The sequence below is a fragment of the Sphaeramia orbicularis genome, chromosome 24 (assembly GCF_902148855.1).
Source record: "Sphaeramia orbicularis chromosome 24, fSphaOr1.1, whole genome shotgun sequence".
Taxonomy (NCBI): domain Eukaryota; kingdom Metazoa; phylum Chordata; class Actinopteri; order Kurtiformes; family Apogonidae; genus Sphaeramia; species Sphaeramia orbicularis.
Window position 1 is genome coordinate 38041578 of NC_043979.1, and position 15430 is coordinate 38057007.

Consider the following 15430-nt stretch of genomic DNA (forward strand, 5'->3'; position numbering starts at 1 on the left):
ACTTTCCGGACTATAAGCTGCTACTGTTTTCTCATTTTGAACCCTGCGGCTTATACAGCGATGCAGCTCGAGTATAGATTTATACGGGCTAACGGCCTCCAGGGGGCGCTCTAGCAGGAAGCGCAAAAGTGAGACAGACAGATGGAAGAGGTGATGAAGAGGAGAAGTTTTGAGCTTAACTTTTATCAATCATTTTGCGTGTCATGCACAAACCTTCATCATGGAAAGCACATGAAGAAATGCATATTTTGCAGCTTTTAAATTAAAATCAATCAATGTGTCTGTCTAAGAAGGAAATAGAGCTACTGCATGGAAGTGCCATTGAGCAGCAGCGGAGGAGAGACTGAGAAGGTGTGTGACGGAGCCTTTGAGGCTGTTCAACTCTGACACAGAAGAAGACGACTGCAGTGGTTTCAATGCGCAGAAGGAAGACGAAGATAGGATCAATGACTTTTCTGGTTTTTTTTTTTGTTTTTTTTTTGGTTAATCAGCCGTGTTCCTGCCGTTTTACTGCTGTGTTCCAGGCGCTGTTTGGAAAAAAGCAGTGAAGGGATGGAAATAAATATTCAAATAATCTTTCTGTTTACCATCTTTCTGTGTAAATATCTCATGTCACAACGTGGACACCTGCGGCTTATAGTCAGGTGCGCCTTATAGCTCGGAAAGTACGGTAACTGGAAGAAATTTAATATTTACACTTGATTATATTCATGAATGTAACTGACAAGAAATGACAAAATATAAATCCAAACAGTTTCATGCTGTCAACTCCATCCTGCTCATGCATCTGTAACCCCCTCAGGTTTCTTTAAATAGCTATACTGCTCTCTATCTGATCCGGGTCCAGATAAGTGTAAGGAATTTCAAGCTTTGAGTTTCTTCCTTTAATAGCTTTGCTGAGGAGGGACAATTCATCTTGGAATCTCTTAATGATCTTCTTGGGCTCAGGGTCATCAAATCGTTCTTTTGGGTACTGGCCCAAAATGACCTGCAGAAATGACAAAAAATGTGCTGTAAAATAAAATCTGTCAGATGCTGCAGAATTCAAAGTAGGTAGACGGACCACTATTTGGCACATGTTAGCATTAGCTTCACAACTTACTATGTCTGTGTACTTTTGTGAGAGCACCCACGCCTGGGCTGCAAATTTGACGGAGCGCCCAATGTTTGGGAGGGTTTCCAAAACTGTCTCCATGCTTGATTGGCCTTTGACGGTTGGAGGAGGTTTCATCAGGAGGAGCGATGCATTGAGCACCCAATAGAACTCAAACTAAAGAGCACAAATACCAAGAAAAAAGTTTTATGTTATATCACCTTGGCACTTGAGTCCAGATCTTTTCTTATCTTCAGGGAGCTGAGTCATGACCCGTTGAGGATGGGTTTTGTCGTATTTTCTTCACACATTTTTTTTTTTTCTAAACTTTTGATTTAGCTACATCACCACTTGTTGGACAACTGGAACCTTATTTGTTGGTCCATCAGAGTGTTCTAAGGATATTATATTTATTGTACTGCAGTGTATTTAGGCTTTGCATTTGGGAGACGCAGATAGTTTTGAGATGCACTTTATAACACTTTATGACTGAAAACATCAGCTAACCAGCACATTTGTCATTAATTTACTAGCTAATTTTATTAAAGTATGTACAATTTAACACATTTAATCTCTGAGTTTTTAGGCCATTGTTAATATCAGACACTGACCCATCTGGTGGGAATGAAGTTGCACACAGCTTCTTTCAGTGACATATGCATTGTTTCAGCCGCTGTGTGAGTCCAGCAATGGTTAGAATTATTATGATTATTATTTCACATTGTCATTCAGTGACATCTGAATTATTTTACGAGTACACTTTAGACCTGCCTGACTCTTGTACTTTAATAGCCAAGGGATATTTAGGAATACATTTTATGAGAATGTGTTATAGACACTAAATAATCCCAAACCAAGACGAAATTTATGCTGTGTTCCTGGCAACCCGTAACCTGTGTTTTTCCAACCTTTTACCAGTGGAAATGCACTGGAATGGCAGTCAAATGCATGACTTCCCACCAGTGAACTCATACTAGATCGATGTACTCCCAGTTCTGAGCTCTGACATCACATAGCCCATGAAACAACAATGGCGGCCCCCATGGATGCAGTCTTTATGCAAATTGTTTATTAAAACAAGGTATTGCTTTTGCATTATTTATTCGCAAATGTTATGCATGTTTTGCCGCCACTCTAGCGTTAGCTAGTTTTCTTTCCATTGAGTGCAAGAATAAATTAATACCAAATACATATCCAAATATACAAATAACATAACATAAAAGGTATAACAGCTTATCTTGCTTTATGTGTTTCCCTCACATAAGCAAAGAACAAAACACCTCTGACCATAGAAATGACTGTAAATTAGTATAAGCCCGGTACAGTTCACTATGCTGGTTTGCTTACATGTAGCTACAACAATTTCTTGCCCTTGGGCAGTTTGGCATGACTTGCATGGAATGCTACAAAGTCTCAAGTCAAGGCTTGAAGTTGTGAATTACGGGCTCAAAAACCTGCCAGGAACACAGCATTACTTTGTGATTGAAATGAGCTCTGTCACAGACAGATCCTACCTTCAGGTTCTGCTGATCAGGTGTGAGTGGATGCATCTGTGGCTCCACCACAGCTGAGGGGAACTGTCCTGAGTGGGAATGGATATAAGGAGGCTGACACTGACTGTTCAGTTTGGTTGGAATCTCTGGGGAGTACATGTTTCCATCTTGATCTTCCCATATTCACCATAAAAGAAAATACCTGCATTGCATTTTGGATTTAGTTGGTCCCCATTCATTTGCTTTCCACTCAGGCTTTGGTTTTGTGGGTCAGATGACTTTGCTTGTTGTTTGTCTATCCTTTTGATAGATTTAGTGGCTGATGAGTCTGTCTACTCAAACCATCTTTTGGAACCCCTTTTATGGCCCATGTCTGTTGGTTTGCCTTAGTTGTACCCCAAGCAGAGTCCTGCATGGGTCCACTTTTCCAAACCCACACCTGCGAAGCTGAGTACCGCAACCCGACCCACTAAAGGCATTTTTTTCATGTCCAATCCCCATCCGCCGGTATCCGCGTACATTAGATCTGTGACCTGACCCATAATTAAACACATTGTCCACACAGTAACTCACTTTTAAGGGCTTTATTTTTTTGGCAAAAACGCACACCATCAATATTTTTTTTTACCCGTCCTTGCATGTTTTTGTGGGTTACCAACCTGGTGCTGGACTCCGACCCCAAGCCTTCACTTAGTTTACTGGAAATGTAACTAACTGGGGGCTCGTCCAGGATCTGAAATGCATCTGTTTTGTGGATGTTGCAATACATGCAAAAAGGCCAAACTCATGCAAACTCTCATCAGTATGGCATCACTGTCATAGTTCTACCCCAGGTCCTCACTTCCTGTATGGGAAACGTGACACTCCCTCCTAAAATTAAACATGAATCTGCTGAAGACTTTTGCTCCCTGCATTTTCTATGAAAAACCAGTCTGTATGTCATCTGGAGAGAAGTCTGTCAGCCTCACAGCTTGTACAGCAACATGTTCATCATGTGGAATCACAATACAATTCTTAATCACACATTCTGTTGTGTTTCCTGTTGACTGACCTGCCCGTTGTTGACGGCAGCATGTTGAGCAGACACGCTGAAGATCACCATGGTAACAAACCTGACAACTTCATCAATGTTACTGAAGCTTTCTGGAAACCCTGTTGGCAACATCAGAATTGTTAGTGAACTGTTGCATGCAAACCACCCAGTACTGAACACTACATGCAGTATACATTGTATAGACTGTGATGACTACGGCTATGTTTATACGTAGCTGGGTAATTTTGAAAACAGAGATTTCCACCTCTCTGTTTAAAAAAAAACCCCAAAAAAACAACCCTTGGGCAGATGTGATCATTTTTGGAAAATTCTGCGTTTATACAGCACTGCATATCTATACAGTCAAGAGCATGCCAGGCCTGCAGATGGCAGTATAGTGGGATGATCAAGTACCATTAACCAATCAGATTCCTGAAAAGTATCACAATGAAACATCACGTCCGGTATGAACCTATGGAGATGTAGATTTCCTGAGCAATGCTAATGGTTGAGCTGGTGACACTTTTTTTTTTTTAAATTAACAATCAAACTGCTTTTCTGATGTGACAGAGGGAATGAAAAGGGGTTTGGACTCTTGAGTCGAACCCTGTTAGTTCTGTAGTCATTAACAGCTGTGTCTATTTTTCAGTCATGTTTTGTCTTTAGTTCATGACCACTGCGCACGGACATAAATTATGACATAATTTACGACATAATTTACCTTCTACTGAACTGGACAGAACAGATAAGGGCTAAACAAATAAATAAACAAAATTAGAAGTATGAAAAAGTGGAAACACCTCAAAGTCCTTATTTTGTATCAAGTAAATTCACCAACATCCTGTTAAGCAGATGTAGTGGGTGCTAACTAGCTAAGATGCTAACATTCGGTACCTAACTTCCTTATTTTCTCATTTAATACTTGTATCTTCAGTCATCAGCTCCATCCTCTTCCTCTAAACTGTTTTATCACATGTGAACTTGGTAGAATATTTCCTTTGAAAAGTGTGATGTCCGTCCAAGAATCTCTGTTTTTGCATTTCCCTCTGTTTACATGCAAATGCGAAAATGGACATTTGTGGAAATCTTCACTTTGGCTGGAGTTTTTAGAAACCATCGTTTTCGGTGTTTGTGCCTGTCATTGTCGTGTGAACGATAGGCACAAACAGAGAAAAATCTGTTTTCAAAAATCCCTGGCTGCGCATAAACGGCCTCTGAGTAAATTAGTTTAAGTGTTAGATGCTTTACCTGAGGCTTTGTTCTTCAACACAGCATGGGTGAAGATCTCACTGATCCAGTCCTGCAGCTCAGAGTCTTTGCGTACATCATCATCTGACTGGTAGTAGATCTCAATCATTGATTTGGTAAATCTGATAAAGCAAAGAAAACATTTGGTGCATAAGACAGGGCTCTGTACAAGTGAAATATAGGACCAGATCATTTTACGATTGAAGATGTTGCAGTATTTATGAGTCTGTAACCTGTTGATGATGTCCCACAGCTTCAGACCATCATCCCTGTAGTAGAAATGGGGCACAGTCTCCAGTCCTCTTGCAGCGATGTTGTCTGGCAGACAGAGGGAGCTGAAGGTAACTTCAGGAAGACTCCTTCTCATGAGCTCCACCAGTCCATCGAATCCAAGTGAACTCTAATAATCAGTAGAACACAATTTACAAGAATCTGCACAGTAGGGAAAGTGTTCATATTGAGACAAATGAAGGGAGGCTTGTATTTCATTAGTCGCTTTTCCATTGGACATATGCGCAAAACTTTACTGATATTTACTAAATGTCGAAAAAACAGAAGCGTGTAATGTCGGTTTTTCCATTAAATCACAAGTGCGATGATTTTGTTTATTTATAATCGCGAAATGACACGAAGTCATTCCATAAACATGGCAACGAACATAAATGTCACGTTGATTTACAGATATATTCATTATTATTATTATTATTATTATTATATATTACCCCTCTATCCTGTACTAAATTTAAAAAGTGATTGGGTTTTCTGGTGTGTCCCCACATACTGCGCCATGTTTGTTTTAAAACTCTTCTTCTTCACTTGTTGGAACGTCTGTCAACATCCGTTTTTTTTTTTTTAAATGGTAAAATGGTCTTTCAATTGTAGTTTTGCGAGACATACCAGTTTCACTATGCCCAAAAAACCATCTCTTTCCAGTGACAAAACTTTTCATTGAAAAATGAGACTTTTGGCGGAATTGTCATTTTTTCATTAGGCGAACTTTTATGCGCAAATTATATTCGCACAATTTGAGGGTCAATGGAAAAGCGACTAGTGGTGCACTGTAATTCAGTTGTTCCAAATATGAGCTCATACCATGGATAACGGTCCATCAGGTCCTAACAGAATCTTGCGTGCTAATGAGTTTATCTGAATGGTGTACTGAAAGTGTTGGATCAGCAGCTGGACAGACAAAAAACAGCTGAGTCAAACTAGTAGAGAAACAAACAGATAGCATACTGAACATTTACAATGATCACAGAAGAAACCATAACCAAAACCCAACTGGATCCAGATTCCAGTCCATTTCTTCTATCAAGTGAAAAAACATATTAAACGAAATCTGTGGTATATCGTTTAAAGTAACACAACAGACTAAACTGAAACTCATACATGGAAATTGATATTTGGAAAAAAAAAAAAATTGGGTTGTTCAGAAGGACCAATAAAGGCTCCAGTCTCAAGAACTGGAATTTTCTGTCAATGATTTAATAGTTCAGAGTTTACAGGGTTAAAGAAATTCGTAACATGTCTTTAAGTTTCACTTTCATGATGATTCTGCCACCCACACTGTATTGTACAGATTACAGACTATCTCACCGGAGGCTCCAAACTTTGTATTGGGTGATTTTAATCATGTCACACTGAGGAAGACCCTAGTAAATTTCTATCAGTATGTCTCCTGTCTTGCCTCAGGAAGTTTACCAGCATCAATGGCTTGTCAACAAATGTGTGAGTATTACCGAGATAGATTTTACAACAGTTGTTACAGACAATACCATTTCTTGAATTTAGGGGGACATCGCGAGCAGAAAGTTCTGTGGTGTTACTTTAAGAAGGACTGACTTGCAGAAAAAGAGCATCCATTCATAATTCTCTCTTCAATATCGTATAATTGGTTCATGTTTCATCCGTAGTCTTGACTGGAGAAACTTCTTAAAGGTCTTTTTGCTTTTTTCTGTGGCTGTCATATGCTCTCCTTTGCACTCTGAGAGGTCAGCGCTAGGGTGGGTTGATGTTTGTGTGTTTCTACCTTGTAAATTGGGTGAACCACAGGAAGGCAGCGGTGAGTTGCAACACAATAGGCCTCTGCAAGCAGATGGGTCTTCATGAGGTGATGGACTGACTGATGATCCATTAAATCTGCATTTTTGATGAACATCTTTGCCAGCGTCCAGTCTGTCTTTGAGTCACTGGGCAGAAAAATGGGGTTCTTCTCAGAAGGTTGTTGTTGCAACTGGAAAATGATTGAAAAGACCCATAAGTTTGATCAGATGTGTCCGCTGTCCTTACACCAACATCTGTTTATGCAGTATTATTACCCCCCCCCCCCCCCCCCCCGAAGGGGAGGCAGGGGATTTGTATTTGGTTGTTTTTTAACACACTAGTAGAAAACTATTGGTTGAATTCATAACAAATTTGGTTTGTAGATTACCAGTGCCCCAGAATAGATGTCATTACATTTCAGGAATTGTAGGTCAACATTAAATTTTTTTAGTTATTTTTTTTTTTATGAATTTTGAAAAAATATATATATATATATTTTTTCCCCCATTTACTTATAATGGGGCAAAATTTCAAATGTCTGTAGCAGCAAAACTTTTGGTTGAATTCATACCAAATTGGGTTTATAGATTGCCAGTGACCCAGAATAGATGTGATTACATTTTGGGAAACATAAGTCAAATTTTAAATTTTTTTATACATTATTAAATCTTTTTTTTCGTCCCATTTACTTATAATGGGCGGAATTTCAAATGTCTATAAACATAAATTTTGTTTCAATTTACTACAAACTTGGCACATGTATGGAGGCAATTGATATGCCGGCATCAGCGCATGCATAGACATGATGACATCAACAGGATCGATGCCAAAATAAGCTACAATACATGTAAGGGGCAGGGTTTCTTGTGCCTGGTAGTAGTAGTAGTAGTTGTTGTTGTTGTTGTTACTACTACTTTTTTGTTTTTTTTAAAAAGGGGAAACATGCATCTAAGCATTACTATAAAAAGTTTAGTTGGTTGGTTAGCCCTGATTACATTTAAAACATGATATCGTGGGACCAGCTTGACAAAACGTGTTACAAATATGTACTACTTCTGTAATTTCTAGTCTATAAGCTGCTACTTTTTTCACACGCTCTGAACCCACCGCTCAAACAATGATGCAGCTAATTAATGTTTCATGGGCTAATGATCAATCTGGCTGTCAAAGAAGGAAATAGAGCTGCTGCACGTAAGCTTGGCATCAATGAATCGATGGTGAGACATTGCAGACAGCAGCATGAAACATGGGTGCGGCCAATAGTCCGGAAAGTACAATAGTCATATTAATAAATTTCATTTTTGTGGCCAAAAGTCAAGGTCACTGTGGCCTCAAAAAATTAATTTTTAGTCATGACTGCATTTAACTGAGTGTACTACATAAATAGATTATGTTGCAAAGACAGATGCATCAACTTTAAATTCATATGAGTTTTCATTATACTACATTTAACTTAATTAAAACACATCATTGTAATACCTGTATTGCAATTGGCATCAGTTTGTCGTCTGGGTTTACGTAGAACAAACATAAACCAGGTGTCACAGGCAGAGGTTCACCATTGTTCATTCTAGGGGGTATCCCATCCATCATTTTCTGGTCATAAATGAATATTTTGCCTTTCTATAAAGATCAAAAGAACACATTAAAAGACTTTTACACAATGCAGTACATCCTTAAAATACACAGAATTGTGATAATCGTAACTGGTTTCTGAACTTTATCTGTGCTACATTTACACTCATTTAAGGCCCTCATCCAACACCACACCTTCTCCATACCTGTATTTCCTTCTGCAGAGAGCTACCCTTTTCCAGGAATGGCTGCACCATCTCATCCGTGACTGGAAAGTTTGGTGGAAGCTCTGAGCAGCGCTTGATCACATTAGGGTTGGTTGCGTTCAGAAACTGGTACCCAAAGAAGTCATCCTCCATCCAGTGCTCTTCAACATAAGCTGGAGGAATAGTAATGGATGAATATACCTAATCTAATATGGGAACATGAAGATTGGAGTGCAGATGGATGGTAAATTTCAAGAGTGACAATGGTTTAACTGGTCTAATTCTTTACTTTTTATTTCCTGTCTGTACTCTGGTGTGCTTCCTAATGTTGGTGCTGCTGCAAAACGGTTGACCACTAATCAGTTAACCCTATAACACCAAACATATAATATTTGACACATGAGTTTTGAAGCCCTCTGCATGATCAGTGTTTTTCCTGAAAAACCTGATGTATACAATTGGATACATGCAGTACATGGATAATCCACCAGGGGGGAGAAATTCGTTCACCAGAGGCCCTTCCAGTGACACTACAAGATTGTCATTAATGAGGAAGGAGGCAGAACTTTGGCAATTTTAAAAAGAAATCAACAATTTGTTAGACATGTTTGTATTATATTATGTTATTGTTTGTTCAAAAATAATATTTGAGCATTGAGACCCGATGTGTCAAATATGATACAAAATTGAATCTCATACATGGAAACTGATATTTAGAAAAAAAAAAAAAAGGGTTCTTCAGAAGGACCAATAAAGGCTCCAGTTTCAAAGAACTGGAATTTTCTGTCAATGATTTAATGGTTCAGGCTTTACAGGGTTAAAAGAAAAATTCTTGCACATTGGATAAACCCCAAGCAAGACTACTTTCCAAGTATGTCACAATTCCAAAAGAAACACAACCTGTTTATTGTGAAAGTGGTTTAACTCATTTGGCAACTCATACATGGTAAGGTCAAAGAACTCTAAACTGTGGTTAAAAACCTACCTGACATGTCTGTCTCTTTGAACCAGAATATGTGTTTCATGTCTTCAAAGCTCTCCCAGTTTTTTGTAGATCCAAAATGTCCCTTAAACTTGAGTTCAAGTCCACTGCAACCGAGTAAGGAAGGAAAACGGTGTAGGACAATTAAACAACATAGTCATAAATGCATATCAACAGCCTTTTGCCACATATGTAGACAATATGGCTGTACACATATGAACCCATAAAGACCCAAACAGCCACTGACAACCAAAAGCATCTGCTGATCTAAACAGTTTAATAACTGCTGATCCACCTATCCTATTAATGCATGTAAATAAAATAATTGAGGTAATATAATAATAGGTAATATGACCCATTTGGACGTTCAGAGGCTCCGTAGTCAACATCTTCTACAACACTGATTCACCAGTAAAACCCATGGAGTTGGATCAGTGACAGTGGATGGGCACACTTTTTCTTAAATTCAGTTATTATCCCACCCCCCCTCCGAAGGTGAAGCAAGGGGTATTGTTTTTGGTTCAGTTTGTTTCTTTAACAGTCTAGCAGCAAAACTATTTGTCAAATTCATACCAAATTTGGTTTATAGATTGCCAGTGACCCAGAATAGATGTCATTACATTTTGGGAAAGTAGGTCAAAGTGTGTATTAAAAGTGAACAGCACGTTATGTTTTTCTGTTTCTGATTCAATAACCCTAAACTTTAATCTGAGTTTTCATGAACATCTACATGACCAGTGAATTAAATATAAGAAAATACAGTTGCGGGAAAATATTAGACCATCAAAAGTCATCAAAAACAATGTTTATACAATCAAGTACTAACTCCTGTGTGTATCATGTGACTAAAACAGACAGAAAAGAAAACATGGAATGCCTAAAAGGACTGTTTTTGTCAGTACAATGCCATAGATATTGATGTAAGAACTGAAGTGATTTTGGTTATTAAGAAAACCATGGAAAATGGATAGATACCAGCTCAGAAATTAAACTCTTATGAGCTATTTTTGTTATCATTATATTTGTCCAAACAAATGTACCTTTAGTTGTACCAGGCATTAAAATGAACAAGAAATTGAAGAAAACAGGGGTGGTGTGATATTTTTTTTTCTGCGACTGTACATGATTTACACTGAAAAATGCAAAATGCACAGGATAATATTGCAATAAATTGTGATAAATTACTGAAAAATGGTTAAATGTAGAGAATAATTCAGTTGGGAACTGACACAAAACACTGGGTCTTTATGGGTTAAGAATGAACAAGATGGAATTTTTAAAAAATCCAGTGAAAACATGATGTTAACTCTGTAAATTCTTAAGTCACTTAAGTATTTACAGAGTTTAATTTATAGAGACTTAAAATAAGTACAATGGCTTTACATTTTTTCAAATAGAGTTAAACACTCACATTTAAAACTACAAGAGCTTTAAAAATCACTTAACATGGATTAATCTAAATGCACCGGTAACTCACGTGAATGTTTTTGTGTAAAAGATTTCACTTGATTTGGACTCGGAGAACTTGATATCAGCCGGGAGATCTTTTGTGTCATCGAAATGGTGGGGAATTCTGTCATCCATAATTTTCCATCTAAACAGACACACATTAATCCACATGAGGTTCTGATTTCAGATCTACATCTGCAGATATTCACCATACACAACTCACTTGAAGATGTTCTTTTTCTGTGTCAGCTGTTTCTTCCGGTGCTCGGTCAACACAGGGTGGTCGTCTTCAAAAACCTTAGTGGCTTAAATGTAAAAAGAAAAACCATTAATATTTGAAATGACTGACAAATATTTTACACTCATTTCTGGTGTTTTTAACAGACCTTTTCCTCCTCTCAGCTCCAGTATGTCACCCCTGGACATCCATAAGTAACAGGGGAAAAGGATTTCATCTCCTTCTGGAGTCGTCACCACTATTTTGGAGCAGTACCACTGATCTTCAATTGGTAGAAGAATATAAGGATCTTTTTCCACCTTGACCAACAGAATTTTACCCAAAGACGAGTTGGTTTTGACAGTGTAGGTCGCTGTCTGTGAAAAAGAGTTAATATAATTATACACTCCTGCCCATAAAGTTGGAATTATTATTACTAGCGGCATTGTACCCATGGTGTCATTGTACGATAGCACCCTCCTGTGGTGCAACAGCGGCATTGCACCCGTACGCTCTCCTGTGCTGCAACATCTGGACATCGATCGGACACGCGTTGGACACAGTGCGTCCGTTATAGTAGGATTATTTTTTCACTTTAGTTTTTATGGAAATTTTATAAACACAGTCACCAAAAACAACAAAAAACGAACAAACAAACCTTGCTTGGGTATTCTACACAACACTACATTCACATTATTCATTTCAGGTTCTGTAATCAGTCCATTTGTTCCATTTTTTTGTCCATTTGTGCTTCTTGTAGTCACAGTTTGAGTTGTGAGTTGAGTTAAATGACTGACAGTGTGATTTATTCTTGATAAAGTGGAACTGGGACTCAGTATGTAATCATTGCACATGATCAAATGTGATTACCGATGTATATGAATAGGAATAAAAAGAATGTGCCTGAAAACTACATTTTTCTACATTTTATGGGCAACAGTGGAAATTTGCTAAACATTAACGAGGAAAATTTAAATTCAAGTAAAATATTTGTCAGTATGTTTGAACCAAGTCAGTGTGAAATACAGGGTTATTCAAAAAGAATGAACCGATTTCATTACGCAATATTTTAAGGAAAAGTAATGGAAAACTCCAGCCAAGTCGCAAGTATTCTACTCAAACAACTTTCATTTCCTGTCTTACAAGTGTTCAATGTGGCCGCCACCTGCAGCACAGACAACATCAACCAGTCCTGCTCCCATTAGATCAATGTATAATGTGTAATAACAACCCTCCCTCTATTCCACTTATGTTGTATATATTCAGTCCTTATATATGTGTATATATATATATATATATATATATATATATATATATATATATATATATATATATATATATGCAGGGTGGGGAAGCAAAATTTACAATGAACATTTAGTTGTTTTTTCTCAGCAGGCACTACGTCAATTGTTTTGAAACCAAACGTATATTGATGTCATAATCATACCTAACACTATTATCCATACCTTTTCAGAAACTTTTGCCCATATGAGTAATCAGGAAAGCAAACGTCAAAGAGTGTGTGATTTGCTGAATGCACTCGTCACACCAAAGGAGATTTCAAAAATAGTTGGAGTGTCCATAAAGACTGTTTATAATGGAAAGAAGAGAATGACTATGAGCAAAACTATTACGAGAAAGTCTGGAAGATACTATTAAAGAAGAATGGGAGAAGTTGTCACCCGAATATTTGAGGAACACTTGCGCAAGTTTCAGGAAGCGTGTGAAGGCAGTTATTGAGAAAGAAGGAGGACACATAGAATAAAAACATTTTCTATTATGTACATTTTCTTGTGGCAAAAAAATTCTCATGACTTTCAATAAACTAATTGGTCATACACTGTCTTTCAATCCCTGCCTCAAAATATTGTAAATTTTGCTTCCCCACCCTGTGTGTGTGTGTGTGTGTATATATATATATATATATATATATATATATATATATATATATATATATATATATATATATATACATATATATATGTGTATATATATATATTCATAACCATTTGCAATACATCATATCGAACAATATTTGTGCTCTCCTTTTAAACACTTTTCTATTCAAATTTATATGACTGTTTGTTTTTATGTGTATGTCTATGTATGTTTTATGCTGCTGACAACAGTGTGAATTTCCCCATTGTGGGATCAATAAAGGAATATCTTATCTTATCTTAACATCAATGCGATAAGAGAATTCCTCCCAGACGTGTATCAGCATATCACGATCCGCTGAGTTGATCGCTGTTGTTATTCAGTGTTTAAGGTTGTCGAGGTTAGTGGGTAGGGGTGGAACATAAATCTTTTATGTATCCCCACAAGAAAAAATCACACACAGTGAGGTCTGGGGATCTTGCAGTCCAAGCACAAAGAGCAAGGTCTTGGGCCCCCTTCCGACCAATCTATCGCTGAGGCACTTTTTCATTTAAAAAAAGCTCAAACTTAGAAAACTCCTGTCAAATGGTCACTAGTCGCTCTTCCATTGACCCTCAAATTGAGCAAATATAACTTGCTCATAAAAATTTACCTAATTGAAAAATGACAATTTTGCCAAAAGTCTCATTTTTTGATTAATGGTTTTTGTGCTGGCAAATGGTGGTTTTTTTGGGTGTAGCGCAAATGGTATATCACGCAAAACTGCTATGGAAAGACCTTTTTCTTTGCAACTAGAGTCAGGTGAATTAAAAAACGGATGTTGACGTATGTTACAACAAGCGAAGAAGAAGCAGTATGTTGCGGTATGTGTGGACGCACCAGGACACCCAATCATTTTTTAATTTAGTACAGGATAGAGGGGTAATAATGATGATGATGATGATGATGAATATATTTGTAAATCAACACCATATTTATGTTGGTTGCCATGTTTATGGAATGACTTCTCGTGTCATCTCGCGATAATAAATAAACAAATCATCGCATTTGTGATTTAATGGAAAAACCGATATTACGTATTTCTGTTTTTTTGACATTTAGTAAATATCAGTAAAGTTTTGTGCAGATGTCCAATGGAAAAGCAACTCATTCCATGACGATGCTTGAGAACTGAAGTAATGCGTCATAAAATGGGTTCATTCTTTTTGAATATCTGTGTAAATATGTTTATGTTTATGCATTTGTTTATGTTTATGCATTTGGCAGATGCTTTTTTCCAAAGCAACTTACAGGGGAAAACCAATCAAATCACTAAATCAATCAAATTTTATGTATATAGCGCCAGATCACAACAAAAAAGTTATCTCATGACACTTTATATATAGAGTTGATCAAAACCAGATTCTAAGCCAATTTACAGAAACCCATAATTACATTATATCCTCCTGAGACCCAGCAATGCAATTTTGTCCCCTGTAGAGGACAAACATTTGACAGTTTAAACTTAAAAAATGCTGTCTGTGGTAAAGGACATTCCATTAAAAAGAAATAAAAATAACTTTAAAAATGTATCTGGAAAAAGCTGTTGCATTATGCAGTTTCTAATCAAGACAATTGTTTAATGTAAAAAAGCCAGAACTGTCACTTTCCTGGGTCTGAGGAGGATATGCACAAATAAACCTGACATTATAACCTTTATTGATTCACTTACATCCCCAGCTTTAAAGTCAGTGCCATAGTTGTCCAACTCGGTTCGCTCACTCTGTCCTTTAGTTCCAATTAATGTGACGTAGATGTGGTCCCACGTTCCTGCGTGTTCCATCTCACCTGTTGTCACCTTTACGTTATACACAGCCATGGTCACTCTGAGGAAGTTGTGTATCTACAAAAGAAAAAGATAAAAGTGTGAACACATCTGACTGGATCAAGTATTTATCTCATACAGCCCCCCCTTACCTACACTGTGATGAGTTGTTTTACTGCAATGCTGCATGTGGCAACTCCCATGTATGTCTTCACAGTGGAGGAAGTCTTGCATATTTCTTTGTAATCTGATATTTGTGTGTGTTTTTTTTTTTTTTTTTTTTTTTTCGCTTTTTGTGCCAGGGAAAACATTTAACAAGTTCTGCCAGGAACAGCAAACCCCACCCCTTACACATGTGACCCAATCTAAATAAATGAGAATTTTATTTATTTTTTTAATTCATAAAAAA

At 37.4% G+C, this 15430-nt stretch overlaps 1 protein-coding gene across 1 annotated transcript; it reads right to left on the bottom strand.

Annotated features, from left to right (window-relative positions):
• Positions 1-410: 410 nt before the first annotated feature.
• Positions 411-15217, bottom strand: LOC115415142 (hydroperoxide isomerase ALOXE3-like). Its single transcript, XM_030128615.1, has 15 exons — positions 15178-15217; positions 14929-15099; positions 11509-11716; positions 11346-11427; positions 11151-11267; positions 9677-9780; positions 8692-8864; positions 8390-8533; positions 6897-7100; positions 5960-6046; positions 5101-5267; positions 4868-4989; positions 3638-3738; positions 1103-1270; positions 411-988 (listed from the first exon to the last, which is right to left on the bottom strand). Exons 1-15 carry the CDS (start codon positions 15208-15210, stop codon positions 809-811), a joined length of 2061 nt encoding a protein of 686 aa, XP_029984475.1. The 5' UTR covers positions 15211-15217; the 3' UTR covers positions 411-808.
• Positions 15218-15430: the final 213 nt, after the last annotated feature.